Source organism: Pinus tabuliformis, chromosome 1_2, assembly GCF_031772625.1.
Source record: "Pinus tabuliformis cultivar Carrire ecotype Pingquan chromosome 1_2, CPIR1, whole genome shotgun sequence".
NCBI classification, from domain to species: Eukaryota; Viridiplantae; Streptophyta; class Pinopsida; order Pinales; family Pinaceae; genus Pinus; species Pinus tabuliformis.
The window spans coordinates 301,901,828-301,918,850 of record NC_142298.1 but is presented as its reverse complement, the minus strand read 5'-3'; the positions used below and the strand labels follow the sequence as shown (position 1 = coordinate 301,918,850).

The window sequence follows — 17,023 nt, the reverse complement described above, 5'->3', positions numbered from 1 at the left end:
GAGCGGATGGATAACTTTGAAGGCAAGATGACTCACATGGAATCACACATGCATGAAGCATTCATACATCCTCGAGGTGGTGAATCTAAAATCCAGAATCCAAGAAACATGGCTAATTAACTAGGGACATATACTTCTTTTTGGACAATTATGGTCTCTTTGAGCTATATTGATCTCCGATCTTCTTGTTTTCCTTTACTGTTATTTATGTTTTTTTGTTTGCATTCATAAACCAATAAATCTAATTAGAATAAGGCTCATGATGTTTTGCAAATGTGCTCTCCATAATATAATCTATTTATGAATTAATAGAAGTAGTTGATTAAAACAAAAACAAAAAAACAAAAAATTAACTCGTAGGTCACATTTTTGAACTTTCATTATGATCACTGTATGTTGATTATTTTAAAATAAGTTATGCTTCATTTGATTGCATACTGATCATTTTGCTATATATTATGCTCCAATTTTTTATGTTATGCTTTCTTTAAAAACTTCCATATAAAGTTCATATTATGAGGTTAAAATAGTTATTAAAAATATATTCATGGTTTAAAAAAATAATTAAAATAATTTGTTATTTTATAAAATATTATTTTATATTTTATATATATTTTGTCTTTGATGCTGGAAATTTATATTTTAATGCATTTGGTAATAAAAAACATTTTTCATAATTAGATTTCAGGGAGGGTTATCGTGTGTGCTTGGGAGGAATGAATGCAATCCTCCCCACCCAAGTTCAATTTCCACAATTGACATGATGGGTATTGACAATATTAACAGTGTACATATATTCCTCATATAAAATATACAATATTATACCTATGAAACAAAATTTACAAATATGACTAAATAATATACAGCAAAAGCGGAGTGGGCTTCTGATCATATTGAGCGAGAATGGCTGGTGGTCGCGAGCTTAGGGTTTCAGAAGGCCTGTTTGTTGCCGCCGCCGTACCTAAAGACCTGCAGCTCTCTGGAACGGCTTGGAGCCTTGCAGCGGGATTTCTAGAGCTCGATGATACCCTCAGGACCTGGCCCAGATCCTTTGATGGAAAGGAGAAGCAGGATTCGAATCAAAACATACAGAAACTGGAGGTTTTCCCCCACTCCTTGGCACAGGTCGTTTTCCTCAGGGCGGCACAGGGCACCCCTCCACTTTGTCCGGGGTCTTATGCTTCAAATCAACCGAACCAGTCTCAGGTTGATACGCCCTTCTACGTGGGTGACCTGCCCTGGCTAGTTAGCTCTGTCTGCGACAATAGGAAACAGAGCCAGTCACCTGCTCCTCTGTCCCTTTTCGGTACACCGCGGGCCCGATCTGCCGGCCTATGGCTGTCTTCAAATGGCTTGGTTGAAGACCAATCAAGGGGCGGGAATTTGGATCTGGTTTGCCTGAGGTCTGAGACTCCTCTGTCCATGGTGGCGCAGATTTGGGAGACTGTTTTTTTGGCAGCGGAAAAATTAAGTTTTGAGACTCCCCTTTACAAGATCCCTTTTCGACGAGAGATCCAAGCCCCCCAGCCTCCTGCAGATCCTCACCATGGCAAGCCCACCCCCCTTCTTGTGCTGGAGAATCAACCAGCAGAAGGAGCCAGGCAAAAAACAAAAGGAGCAATAAAAGAAATGATTCAAATCTTCATCAGAACCCTATCTGGGAACACAATCTACAAGCAAATAAGAATAGGGATGCTGATAAAAAACTTAAAGGATGAAATCCAAGAATCATTAGGCATACCAGCTAGTCTGCTGAGCTTGGTATATGCATGACACATTTTACAGGAAAAATTACCAGTGCAGCGTTATGGAATAGTAAGAGATTCAACAATTTATCTGAGTATGAGGCTGAGAGGAGGAAGTTTTGGATCTAGCTCAAAGGGCACAGCTTTTCGTGATGCAGTCAAGGGGAAAGAAAAAATGCAGAACAAACCAGCGTCTCCACCAGAGCAACCAGGTCCACATATAGTAGAACAAAAACTGGAATACTCAACGCTCAAGGTTACTATACCAGAGGTAACTGCACTACACTCTGACCTCTCTAAACAAGCTGTCATATGTAGATTTAATGGCTACTGGCCAAAATCCGATGCTTTACATCAATGGATTTATTCCCACTGGACATCAGAATGTAATATATACCTATGTTCAAAAGGTTTCTTCATTGTAACTTTCCACACAGAGGAAGAAAGGGATAGTATCATCAATGAGGGGCCCTGGTTTTGGGGTAATGCAGGTCTCTTTGTTACCCCTTGGTTTGCTGATTTTGACGCAAACACTATGAAAATCTCAACAACGCCTGTTTGGGTGAGGCTTCACAACCTCCCATTACACTTCTGGCATCATCTAGTCTTAACTGCCATTGGGAATTCCTTGGGGAAATTCCTAAAAGTTGATGAAGACAGATACAGCAGAGGAATTTTCACTTTTGCCAGACTTTGCGTTGAAGTGGACCTGAGTCAGGGGCTGCCTGATCAAATCTCATTAAATTTTAACAATAATGAGTGGATACAACCACTGGACTATGAAAACACTGCATTCAGATGCCGCAGTTGCCGGCAAACAGGACACCTCCAAAATGCTTGCCCACTAGCCAGAAAGAATCCAAAAGGAAACAAGAAACAGCAAAAAAAGCCAAATGGGTGGCAGCATACAGAACCGCTGGAAGAAGAGGACAATCAGCCAGAGCACACAGTGAACCAAGAGGAACCTGATATAAATATGGAACAGAAGGGCACACAGGAAGAAAAAGCACCAAACTCTCAAGTGGAGGACCATTCTCAGCAGCAGCAAATTCCACAGTTGGAAGTTAGCGGCATCAAAAGAACTCATGGATCTGAAGGATCAGAATCTGATAAAGAACCTACAGTGAACACACAAGAGAACCCGCAGGCCATCATTGTTCCCCCCTCGGACTCTCATGGTTGGCGAAGGGTGGAGAAGAAGAAGGGCAGAAAAGTATAGGCTTGATGTTTTTAATTTTTATTTTTTTATTTTTATCAGTGTACTTTGTCCTATTCATGGACAGCTATCTTGCATATGCTCTAAGCATCTACAAAATGTAATTTATTTTCATATGAAATATAAATTACGATTTTTTCTACGGGAAAAAAAATATACAGCAAAAGCGTTCTTACATGCATTTAGTAGGGTGTACTTGGGAGGAAGGAATGCAATCCTCCCCACCCAAGTTCAATTCCCACAAGTGACATGCTGGATATTGACAATATTAACAGTGTACATATATTCCTCATATAGAATATACGACATTATACCTAGCTAAATAACATACAGCAGAAATGTTTTTACATGCATTTAATAAAGGTGCTTGGCATTTAGTAGGTTGCTCATAATAGATATTGACAATATTAACCATTGTGAAAAAAATGTAACATACTGCATAAGTGTTATGCTTTTTACATGTCATAACATACCGCATAAGCATTCCTACCTGCATTTAGTAATATAAATGAATATTCTTCACAATTACGTTCATTATTAATAAAGTTACCATTAAAATCTAACGGAATCATGACAATAGATCATGTGCCCCAAGTGGTTTGCCTACATTAATGTAGGGTAAAATTTCTAGGAAGATCTATGAAGTATTACGTGCCAAAAGTTTCCCGGCCAAAGCCTTCATCTTCCAAAAATTCTATCTATAAGTAGAAGACTTGGCCATCATATTGAGCCTATTGCAAACCTTCAAATCTAAGATTAAATTGGAAAAAACAATAGCACATTTAGTGACATGTTTCTTTTAAATTTAAGAGAATTTCTTTGGCTTTGTATTCCTGTAAATAACTATCGGATTTAAAATACACATAGAAGTTTATCTAATAACAAAAAGCAAAAATCAAAATTACATGATTGATAGGAATCAATCTGAGACTACGTAGAGGAAACTAATGCAACCTTATTTTGAAAACTCAACTGAAAGAAGAGGCAAGAAAACCCTACGGGAAGAAAACTGGGCTCTCATCTTTGAATTTATAAACTTTCCGTAGACCAAAATTATTAGACTCGCTACTAGTCTTAGAATGTTGAGTACGAGAATCATCCTGAAAGTATCAAACTATAACTTGAGGAAGACGAACTCCTCGATGGCCGGAACGTCACCAATTTTCTTGAGTGCTGCCTTACTCGGTTCCTCGTCTACACCTATTGCCATGACAGCTTTCTTTCTGGGAGCAATCCTCCCAACACTCATAAAGTTCACATTGACATTCTCCTCGCCTAGAATATTACCAACTGTCCCAATCATGCCGGGTTGATCAGTTTGTCTGCAAAGAATGACACTTCCCTCGAGACTGACATCAACACTGAAAGCCCCGACCTTAGAAAGATGGGGAATTCCATCCTTAACCTTACCTTCCACCTTAATATATCCACTTTCTGAGATAGCACTAGCAAACTTGGATTCCACATCCGCAATTTGTACCTGGATTGATTCCAGTGGTTCTTGAGGAGAACCCTCAAACAGTACCCTTTCTTCGCTTATTCGCAAACCCCTTTGCCTCGCTATAAAATCTGCATTGACCAGATTCACAAAAGCACTAGAGATAGGTTCGATGATTCCTTTGGTAATCATGGCACGAAGCACTCTTGTGTCCAAGTCATCACCAGCCCTTGCAGAAGAATAGGTCACCTTCACTGATTTCACACCTCCTCCTCCTGCTACTAACTGTACAGCAAGCCTCCCAAGCTTTTCTGCCAATGTGATAAAAGGAGCAAGCTCCGAAAGAACCTGATACGGAACAATAAGAAAAACAAGATAGATGAGTTTGTGAATATGCAAACAGATGTTAATATCACACTCCTCATGGCAAAAGCTAGAAAGTACTTTGTTGGTAAGAAGTATGGTGCACTCTGAAAGTTTCTGCAGGCAAAAGTTTTCAAAATGCATACATCTTTCAAGTTTCTACAACTCCTTCACAACCGTTAGTAACCTAATCAATAGCTTCCAGAGAACACAAGAAAATAGGTTATAACTTATAAGATATGAAAGCATAGTAAACCACAAGCAAAGTACACATGAGAACCCTACCAAACAGTTCCAATTGAAGAGGGGGAACTGAAGAAAAATTGAAAGCAGCTCCTATTACTAGCAAGCAATTACAGACGTTGAATGTAAAACATGTAACAAACACGTCAACAAACACGGCCAAGAAGAATTTCATTAAAATAACCATAAAGAAAAAGAGAACAGATATGAAAGGAGTTCATATAGTTTACCTCGGCAGGAACCATAGGTGCATTAACCGCTGTTGCTGCAAGCTCACCTTTCAGGGCTCCAACAACAGCCTCGGCAATTTCTACAGCTACGCCTTCCTGCAAAGTGAAACCAGCTTATTTATTGCTCTTGCCCATTATAAAACCAAGATAACCATCAAATTGTCCCAATGAGAATTACAATCCATCCCTAACTTTATTACTGTATATGTATGCACAATTAATACCGATGCCCACTGATAGGCAGAAAGGAACAGGACACACAACCATAGTCGAATCTAATAGTATGATGGAAGACTGAATGAAAGTAAACTGCAAATTCTGCACACTGAATTTCAATAGCTTTGAGTCTTATTCTCCAAATGTGTGTACCTGTGCTTCCATTGTGCTTGCTCCAAGATGAGGTGTCACTGTGACCTTTTCGTGGTTGACTAACTTGTTGTCTTTCTCAGGAGGCTCTACTGTGAATACATCCAATGCTGCCTGTTTGACAGTTGACAAAACGAAAATTTTCAGTTTTGACCAAACACATAAACGCCATGCAGCAACTGCTCCAGTCAACAGAAGATGATCCTTGTGACTAATTTGCTGAAATGTGTTTTTCGAAAGTAACTGTGCTTCAAGAGAAGGTCATATCTAACCAATTGGTCTGCGAATATTTTAAGTTACTCTTATGTACTTAACTAGAGTTGTGATGTCGTTAAAATTTACCCATCAAATTACAGCATGTACTATGTAGTTAGATTGTTATCACAAATCCAACTATAACAAATACAACACCAATAGACAACCATTACCAGTAGCATGATATATGCCTAGATGAATTCCATCATCCATTCCTTCAGTAATGAAAGACATCACAGACATTTCAATTCTACATGTAAAAATCAGAATATGCCAAGACTTGCAAAATTTAACGTTATCAATATTTTGGAGAATGTGAGATAAATCATAAGAATATATCTGTATCAAAGTTAGATTCAAGAACATACCTGGGCAACAATTCCAGCATCAAGTGCCTTCAGCAGTGCGTCCTCATCAATAACACCACCCCTTGCAACATTTACTATACGAGCTCCCTTCTTCATCTTGGCAAAAGCTTCATCATTGAAAATCTTCTCTGTAGCAGGAGTCAACGGCATATGCAGTGAAAAAAAATCCGCAACAGTTATGGCCTCCTCAAATGATACCAAATCCACACCAATGGCGCGTGCCTTATCAGCAGGAGCATATGGGTCATGTGCAATAACATGCATTCCCAGCCCCTTAGCCCGCCTAGCAACTTCTGTTCCAACCTTTCCAAAACCCATAACTGCAAGTGTCTTTCCAACTAATGACACACCAACAAACTTGTTGCGTTGCCACTTGCCTGTAACAAGCACGATTACCAATGACTTCATTGAAAACAAATCATAATTATGTTCCATTCACATAAATATAATGAAACTGAAGGTAATAGCGAAATTAAAGAAATATAATGATACTCCAAAAAGATCACAGCCCATTATAGTAGCAGCCACCCCTGACGTTGCATTTTATTTTCCAAAAATTAATTTCAGCCGGAGGATATGTTTTGACTTTTTGCAAAGTTTGGCTTTCCACCGATAAATATATTTTTATGGCTGTTATATTTATGGCTGTTAGCCCACATGAAATTTTTAATAGTGGAGAACTCAGTAAAGAAAGGAATTAAAGAGTCTTAAAGATTTCCGTGATGTATAAATGAAGAAAAAGTTTAGATCATTTTTTCCTTCAGTATCGAGAGTGAGGGAGTTATGTGTATCTCATTAGGATAGATAATCAGAGCCGTACCCTATCTTCATGAAGAGCCAGGAAGAAGTTTCTAATAGATGGAACAAATATCTTAGAAGTATTAAAGTGGAACTCTTTTGATCGTAGTCTGGAATCTTTGATGAGACATAGTGGATATGTTTACATGTATTATGAAATTTTTAATAGTGGAGAACTCAGTAAAGAAAGGAATTAAAGAGTCTTAAAGATTTCCGTGATGTATAAATGAAGAAAAAGTTTAGATCATTTTTTCCTTCAGTATCGAGAGTGAGGTGTATCTCATTAGGATAGATAATCAGAGCCGTACCCTATCTTCATGAAGAGCCAGGAAGAAGTTTCTAATAGATGGAACAAATATCTTAGAAGTATTAAAGTGGAACTCTTTTGATCGTAGTCTGGAGTCTTTGATGAGACATAGTGGATATGTTTACATGTATTATATTTGTGTTTTTATCCCTTTAGTACACTTGCTTTTTCTTGGGTGACTTGGTAAAAAATTATCACTCACCTGCTTTATTGTATCTTTATCAGACACTTGATCAAAGATGACTACTCTCCATCAGTTTTGTACTCCTATATAAACTAATGCTAACAGAGCGTACAGTGCTGACAATCTAGTCTTATGTTTGCAAACCCTCTCTCTCTTGTTTGCTTACTCGTATGTGAAGCCTTTGCATTGCTGTTACTGTGTTCATATCGATCTTATTCTCTACTATGTGGGATAAAGGAAATGGATAGCTAGAAACAAATCTATCTTTCACAATACATGCTTCAGATCTCATATGAAATTCAAGTAAAAAATCTTATATGTGAAAAAGGATGGTAAATTGTCAACATACAAGAATAAGCAATCTAGCTTCAAAAAGAAACTACATAGCTAAACAAAAACGCAATTCAAAAGGGTGAAAACCAAAGTTTAGGAACTTATGTTGCATGGAACTGGATACAGATGTGACATTTTTTTAAAAGTATTAGGATTAGGATACAGGAAAACACTATATATATTAAAAAAAAACATCAACCAGAAGATAGAAAACTCAAACCTCCAAATATACTTCCCTCTAAATCATTCTCACATGACACAAATTAAGAAATGCGGACTGCAAGAACTTTGTAGCAAGGAAATATTAGTGGAAATCAGAACTGAGATTGACAAGATCCAGGTGAAAATCAACTCTACCGAGGACTTTGATGGAAGTCGAGTGGCTTAATGGTTCAGAATTTGACCAAACTGATAAGAAGTCGGAAGAAAGCACGGAAGACTAAAGAAAGAGAGCCCACTACCCTGCAGATCTGATGACAAGGCTGACACTGCTCAGAAGGAAATTATGTGATCCTATCGGCTTTTCCTACAAACTCTCCAGGCTACAAAGTTTAGGACATCCATTTAGAAATTTCTTAGTTATTCAAGGCAGTTCACTCAGATCTTCTAAAACAAGTGCTCCTCAGTTGAAATTCAAAGCCTTACACATAAGTTTTAGGGATTTGGGCTTTATATGGGCTATAGCTGAGGAGCCTGGGGTGACTTTGTATATTTGTGTATATTTTAATCTATCTTTTTCATAGATGCTCTGAAAAAAGATATTTATTGTGTAGAGAGGGTGCATTCTACGGGACAGTATGAGAGATGCATATCAGATAATGAATTTAACATGGGATAGATTGGGGAAATTTTATAATGAAAAGTTTATCTAATACTTAATTATGTATATATATAGAAATGATGTGAAAAAAATGAAATAACACTGATGAGAATCCATCTTAACTCGGGCTTTATCTAGATTGGTCTTTTAATAATATAGATATTGGTAAATATCCTATATTTAAATCATAAAGATGCTCTACAGCCAGGCGTGAAAGAGATCTCGATATGTGTCTGCATATATGCTTGTGCACTTGTGTGTAACACTGATAAAATAAAATGAAATAAAAAGCGCTAGGGTCTTATTTTATTTTAATACCATAGAATAGAAAGAAAAAAAGGGTTACTATCTATTTATTTTAACCTTCGATTTATTATGCATTGACAGGGATAAAAAAAGTTACAAAATTCAAACTGCTCTGTATAATGGAAGTGTAAAGTCTGTGATTAATTTTTAAATTTAAAAAAAACAACAACAACTTAAAAATAATAAAATAATAGCCTTGTATGGATCAGATGTGTGACATCTGAAAAAGAAATTAAAAATATTATAATGTAAATAAGAAAATTTAAGAAACAATAGTCAGCTTTAATATATGCACAGCATTATATATCAATCCATCTTACCTCAGGATTTCTGTTTAAACCAAGAATGACTGTATCTCAATTTAATTTTACACCTTTCATGCTTGACAAATCTAGAGATAAGATAGATCTAGAGTGGTTAAAAAACATCCAAGAGTTAGAAACATTGAGATTGGAAATCTGGAGTTAAGAGGTACCTATGCTAGTGTATACTCAATTATCAAACATCTTAACGTACCTTTGCTGCACATAAAGACCAATGGAAAACAGTCCAGGAAAAGGAATAATGAAACTATGGTCGTAAAAGCACAGCGCTCTAAAATTTCTTTTAGGGTTTTACTCAGGTTTATGATCTGCTGAAAGTTATGGAAGAATTTAGTTGAGATTGGAAATCTGGAGTTAAGAGGTACCTATTCTAGTGTATACTCAATTATCAAACATCTTAACATACCTTTGCTGCACATAAAGACCAATGCAAAACAGTCCAGGAAAAGGAATAATGAAACTATGAGCGTAAAAACACTGCGCTCTAAAATTTCTTTTAGGGTTTTACTCAGGTTTATGATCGCTGACAGTTATGGAAGAATTTAGTTGAATTATGTTGACAAGGACCACAAAAATCTAGGAAAAATTGATCTATTCATTCTTGAGTGACTGTCGCAGGGCTTTACTGACAGTTATTACATTAAAGGACTCTGGGTCAAAAGATTTATATTTGTCAATAAATGGCTCCGTTAACCAAAAATATCATATCATCTATCTGGATCTTCAAGAAATTACAATATTCGCAGGGTGTTTACAGAGGTTTTGCAAATATTCCGAGAATAGGGAAGGACATATTTGCCACAGTTATAGTGACGAAAGGAAATGTCTGGTAAAAAGGAAGGAAAGAGATAGTTAAAAGAAAAAGGGGTTTTAGGATTCACATACCAGCCTTCATGGAAGCATCAGCCTGGGGCACATTCCGCGCCATGGATGCGATCAAGGCGATCCCGTGTTCAGCAGCCGCAACGGTATTGGCAGTGGGAGCATTGACGACCAAGCACCCAAACTCAGTGGCTGCCTGAAGATCCACATTGTCTATACCCACACCCGCTCTTCCGACAACCTTAAGCCTCCCGCGTGAGGATTCGAACACCTCACGGGTCACTTTTGTGCCGCTCCTCACGATGAGAGCATCGCAGAGCGAGATCTTTGTGCAGAGCTCCTCCTGCGATAAATTGTAGGAGCAGTCCACATTGGCCTCGCTTCGAAGCAGCTCCAGACCGCCTTCCCCTAACTTCTCGGTCACCAAAACCGTCGGCTTCGCCTGACCATCAGAAGAGACGGCCCGCGGGGACAGACTTTTGAAACGGGAAACATTTTTCGAAGGTATTGACAGTCTGTTTTGCAGGGTTTGCCCTAGGAATGCAGAGGAAAACCGAGGAGGCAATTGCAGAGTTGATTTGGGAGAATACGAGATGGGTTTGAATGGGGAAAGCGTTTGAATTCGGTGGGGATTTGTGCATCGGAGAGTCCCCAGGGTTCCCATTTCCATCGCCATTGCCAAAATCTGTCCTGCAATCCACAGTGATTACAGCTCTGTACAAGATCCGACCCCTTCAACGAAAGTGAAGACTGAATCTCTATATTCCTCGATCGTCCCTTCTACGGTATATACTTTTATAGGCCGCCGTAGATCTCTTGTCTAACAACCCCTACCAACTATTCACACGTTAGTGGGTCTGGACTCTCCACAGATTTGACTCGCAAGCGATCGAGTTTGCTTTTGATTAACGTGTTGGGAGTTGTGAATCTCAATTTTGCTTCCTTATATACATACCTAGAAAATCTCACTTCACAACCAAGGGAAAATCAAATAGCAAGTAAATGCGGTAGTCTAACGAGATTTTTTTTAGCCTGGAAAGTTATGGAAATTCTGATTATATTTTGAGAAAATCTAGCAAGTATTTTTGTAAATCTAAGTTATAATTGTTAAATTCCAACATTTTAGGTGTCCCACAGGTTTTTGATTGATACTGAATCTATTTCCAGCATAAAAAAACATGATTCAAACACTGCCTCTACAAGATTTTTTGAAATTTTTTAACCCGGATTCCAGCGACTTTTTGACCTGGGCAATTCCTCCCTTCCCTAAACCACTTCCAACTAAATCGTTTTATAATTAGTTGTAATTACAAGGTAGTTAAAAAAATATTTTATCTAAGATATGGAAATGTTCAAACTATTTATTGAATCGGAAAAATGATTTATTCACTAGCAAGATGTTATTAAGATTGCGGAAATTTCAATTAAAATTTGATTGTTCTTTGAAATAGTTTAACTTCACAAGAATAGTTTTTATCTATTCATAATATTTAAACTTCAGATAAAAACTAAACTCTATTCAAACCAACTAATATATATTCATAAATTATACTTTATATTTTTTATTTTGTTGGAGACAAAACACATTTTTAATCATTAAACTCTTAATTTTTTGAAGGAAAAAAACAAAAAACAAAAAACAAAAAAAAAAAAATCTTAAATTCTCAAATAAAATTCACCAAACACAAAGGTTAAAAGCACAGAAAAAGAACCAAGTGTCTTAGAAGAGTTAATCTCAGGCCTTACAACTCAGCACAGCAAGTGTCTTAGAAGAGTTAATCTCAGGCCTTACAACTCAGCACAGCAGTGACATCTACCAGCCACCACCCTAAATGTTGATTAATCAACCAAGATTGAAAAGTGCAGGATATTTGTCAAAATAATACCAACCTTTTCCACTTTGAGTGTACTTTACTGGATCAATTCAATCTAATTCCAACACAAACTCTTACTTACCATGTGCTGAATCTCACAGAGGACATTGAGAATATGACATGGTTAACTATGTGCCCATTCTCACACAGAAAGGAAATTGAGAAAATGGCTTTGGCTTACCATGTGCTCATACCCACAGAAATATGAATTTGAGAATCTGTCCTGCTTTTCCTTGTCAAAAGTTATTGAAAAGGTACCACCGCCTTGTTATAATGATGTCAAAATGAGTTTGTGGTGTGCTGCTGCAGCACTGTTGTTACAACAACTTTTATTCAAAACGGAGAGTCTGTGCATGTTGATGTGACGCTTGTTTCATGAGCAGAGTGGGAGTAGTTGGCAACTCTACTTACAAAATCAGTGATGGTGATGCTGGAAATATTTTATGAAGAAATGACTAATTGGAAGATTTTATAATGTAATGCTAGAGATATTTTAGGAAATATTTTAGGAAGAAATGACTAATTGGAAGATTTTATAATGTAATATAATTACAGGTTAAATTTAAGTGTTTAGTGAAAAGGTTAATTGATTAATGGTGATTATTAATTTCAAATAATAATATATTAATTAAAAATATAAAAAACCATTACATAACCATTGTGAATGAGTTAGATATTTTTGGATAACAATTATGTATGAATTAAATATTTTTTTATAGACACTTCTATTATATAGTATTATATAATGTTGTTAATGGGGAATTAGAGTTTTTATTAATTTGAAATATTAATTAAATTTTTTATTTTTTAGATTTATATAAAATTAAGTAAAATTTTAAAAAAATTGTTATATTATATAGAGATTTTATTAACTTTTCAACTTTTATTATATAAGTAAAATTAATTATAATTTTAAAGAGATTGTGAATATTACTTTTGTGTTCTAATTAAATTGATTTTTAGACTTTATTCATCTATTATTGTGATTTGAGTTTTGTAGATAGTGCATTGATATTTCAACTTTCTAACAACTCTTAATATTTTAAAATTGTCTCAAATGAGTTTGTTTTTGGCCCTATAGAGGATTATTATTATACTAATTTGAACTTTGTTGTATTAGCATATCCTCGGGAGGAGGAGGACATTTAAAGGAAATAAATGGATGGGCTCATAACACAAGGTTGAAAGGAGTTTGTGTTATGATTGATACTATGAGAATAATCTAGATTGGATCATTATATAGTTTTTCATCCATCTCGATAGTTTTAGAGTAGAAAAATTGAAGAAATAAGCTTATAGGAGTAGTTTTGGTAGTGGAACCAAATTCAGAGAATTAAGGTCTAAAACCTTCCAGAGGCCAATTGGAGGCCTTAGATGACATTTTTTGGGGGTAAAACTTTCTCACCCAAGGGTGGACCTAATGACATTGTTCTACACTTGAAGACTTTTCCAATGGCGCAAGAATCATGTCAATCAAAGCTTGAATGCAAAAGTTAAGCCTCCTGAAAGTTGATCTATCATGATTGACCACCATAACTTGAGAGGATGCCACGTCAACTCCCATTACTCATTGAAAGGGGTCAGTCATGTGGAGAATATGAAGAAAAATCTAGAAGGGTGGAGTTTGTAACTCATGTTGAGGATTAAATGGGTAAAAAATAACCCGTAGTTAGCTATCAGGTTGTGTTATAACTAGGCCACTAGGAGGAAAGGGAATTTCATTCTATTGGCTTGCATTTTATTCCATAGTAGCGTAGAGTAGTTGAGTGTGGATGGAGAGAGAGCATTACAGAGGGGTTTTGTGAGTTTGTAGCAACCCATGAGCCACTAGTCTCAGGCAACTCTATAGAGAGTGTCTTCTCCTTTGCACTCGCACCATTTCCATTCTAAACAAAAGAGAGTGGAGTGGCCTCACCTTTTAGGTGGGTTTTCTCCCATAATGGTTTCCAAGAGCATATATTGGTGTTCATAGTGGGTTGTGAGTGATTGTATTTACCTATTCTTTATGTTTTGCATATTGTCTGTTGCATGCATAAACATCAAAACAATAATTACAAATCTCAAATCTAAAAGGAACTAACCCTTCCCAGACTAGATTTTGGTTTATTTGCATAGATCTGTTGTGGTGAATTGTCCAATGGAAATCCATGATAGTTTACAAATTAGAGAAGGGATATTGTAGAGTTGTCACTGGAGCAAGAGCCCATTGCTAAACTATTGATCTCATCATCAAATGTTTTTGGTAGCATTGGAATTGAGTTGTGTGAAGCTATGAGGTTTCATAGACCATGGTTTCTTAAAATTCCTTATTTTTTCCATGGTCTTCTCCGATCCAAAGGTGTCACAAGCCCTCTTAACATTATGTAAGTTGCCAAGGAATTTGAATTCTATCTAATTAACTTTAGGTCAAAGATATTTTTTCTCGCTTAAAGGGAATATGGTTGCAAAAATGACCACTTTGAAGGTTGGATTACTAATGCCTAGTTGTTAGGTTAGTCTTATGTCCCACTACAACAAGAGTGTTGAGTGCTTTTCAAAGTTTATAGGGTTCAATCTCAACATCAATGTTGGCATCAAGGTTGAGGGCAATATCTATGACAATTTGGAAAATGAAATGGTTATGTCCATGTATATGTCAAAAATGATTAGCCAACTGAAGAGGGTGCCCTTGACTTGGCACCACCTTGCAACATACAAAATACAAACACGAACTTGCTCAATATGAAAACTTATTAAATGAAGAGAAGTCAATCGAACAAGAGTTTTTAACAATTGTTTAATGTGAACATATTAAAAAGTGTTCACCCTCGTGTTAGAGGAAAGCTGGGGTCAAAGTGGACCTCTTGAAGGAAAATATATAGTAATAAGAGTGTATGCCACAACATACTAAGGTATAGGTATTATACATTGAAGGTTAATCTTATATTATTGATAATGATGTTTGCAATGTAAACTAGGTTAATGTAGAGTCAATAGATGAAGAATAAGATTAATATGAGAATTTTGCTAAGGATGCAATCCACAAATGTGGGGAATCATCTTGGGTTTTCCTATCATTATATAACTATTTGGAGCCATTATGTCTTGATTGCCCATATGGCCTTTATAATGATCACTTGTAGTCATTCCTCATCTCAATAAATATTAAAAAAAAACATTTTTTGTCATTTACACGTGTTTTCCCAAGAAGGAAGGTGCATGTACACATGTTGTATCGATGAGAAAGATGTTTGTACCTTGAAAAATATGCAAAAAATAATAAATCTATGAAAATCACACTTTGATGAGTGAGGTTTATGGGATACGTACACCTACACCCTATGTAAAGTCAGTTGCTAACTACTTCAACCATTTTATAAGACTATAAACTGTGTACTAATTTTGGAGAAAATGCAATTGCTACATTGGAAACCTCGTGTTGGAGCAATCATAAATGATTGTAAGCTCGATATTCTATGACCTTCTTACCCCAAAACCCTAGTTTATGAGTTATGGATTCTTCCTTTGGATTTGAGGTTTAAACTTCCTAGTTTTCTCAATCCTTTGCTTGGTAATGAGCCAAAATGGAAGTTTCCCTATATGGCCTAGCCTCTGATCTGGTATGGAGGAGGAGGACAATTTACTCTTCCTAAAAATAGGGATCGTTCTCCGACGCTTTGCAAGGAAAAATGGGTCTTAACACAAAACAAGTTTTCCAAAAGATCTCTTTAAGTTATGAGTTAGTTTTCACATGTAAACTTAAGCATAAGCAACACAACATCACATAACTCATACATGCATTCATGAAGAGTAGAACAAATGATTTATTGCCAGAATTCACCCCTCCTGGGATACATCTCTGGGCCTACCAACATAGCTAGACTGCTCCATATATTCAATGGAAAAGGAGTAAATAAAAGTTTGTTGATAAAACATGTGCTTATTCCCCCTTCAAGGAAATGTTCTCCTACAAAGAACTCTCACATAAACATCATGACAACCAACAGTTAATAATGAAAACATCAACAACACAAGGTGTCTCCTACAAAGATGATCCAGATTTAAGCAGGAACGCAACAAATTACAGAGATAACCATATACACAAAGATGCAGCGGGAAATAATACTTCATTTCATTAATGGAAAATACTGACATATGCTTACAAACAGAAATGGCAATAAACTAGTTAGGGCGATGGTAGCTTATCTCTGAGAAGAGATGTGATGGCTACATGCCCTGAACTGTTCTAAACTGTATTACAATGAGGCTCGAAGGCCTATTTATTGTTGAGAAACAATGGAAAACCCTTCACATACCGAAACCTAACCCTAGAAGATGAAACGCCAAATTGTGGGCCCCGTTTGGGTAAATTGGTACATCAATTTCCCGGGGTCGTAACTTTGGCATACGATCTCCGTTTGACGCGTACGATAGCTCGTTAGAAAGATCTATCCGAGTACTACCACTTTGGGAGGCAACATACGGCTCGGTCGCCCCAGAATTCCAAAAAAACGTCGTTTAGGGCCTCAAAACGGCTCCGGAAGTTCAGGACCCGAAAAACTGCTAAAAATAGTAAACTGTGCTACAATTAAGGAAACTGAAAATGCTGAGAAAGACAATGGTGGGGGTCCAGGTGGACCTGGCAGGTGGCCACCAATATCCACCTGGATCATTCCTCCCCCCTTAGGAAGCAATGGTCCCCATTGCGTTGAGCTCCTCCATGAGATGAGGAAACCTCTGCTGAACTTGTTCCCTGGTGAGCCACTTGCCCTGCTGAAGGAGTTGGCCTGCTTTGACAACTCGATACAGTTGGATATGCTGTTGGCGAGTGTTCTTGATCTGTGTGTCCATGATCCGATCAGTTGCAGCTTGTTCCATGCAATCTGGATTTAATTCTGTGGGTTTGAGCTGTTCTGCAATGTCGGATGTGTCTAGCAATGGTGGAAAGTATGGCCGAAGGCGGTCCACATTGAACACTGGGTGCAGGCCAAGGAATGGGGGAATGCTGAGCTCAAATGCATTGTCTCCCATAGCCTTAGTAATGGTGTAAGGA

General features: G+C 37.0%; 1 protein-coding gene across 1 annotated transcript; it reads right to left on the bottom strand.

The window, feature by feature from the left end:
- Window positions 1–3,717: 3,717 nt before the first annotated feature.
- On the bottom strand, window positions 3,718–11,045 carry LOC149205548 (D-3-phosphoglycerate dehydrogenase 1, chloroplastic-like). The gene is made up of 5 exons (XM_089395101.1): window positions 10,181–11,045; window positions 6,225–6,601; window positions 5,605–5,715; window positions 5,236–5,331; window positions 3,718–4,747 (listed from the first exon to the last, which is right to left on the bottom strand). The coding sequence occupies exons 1-5, from the start codon at window positions 10,791–10,793 to the stop codon at window positions 4,076–4,078; spliced, it is 1,869 nt and encodes a 622-aa protein (XP_089251227.1). The 5' UTR covers window positions 10,794–11,045; the 3' UTR covers window positions 3,718–4,075.
- Between the last annotated feature and the right edge of the window lie 5,978 nt (window positions 11,046–17,023).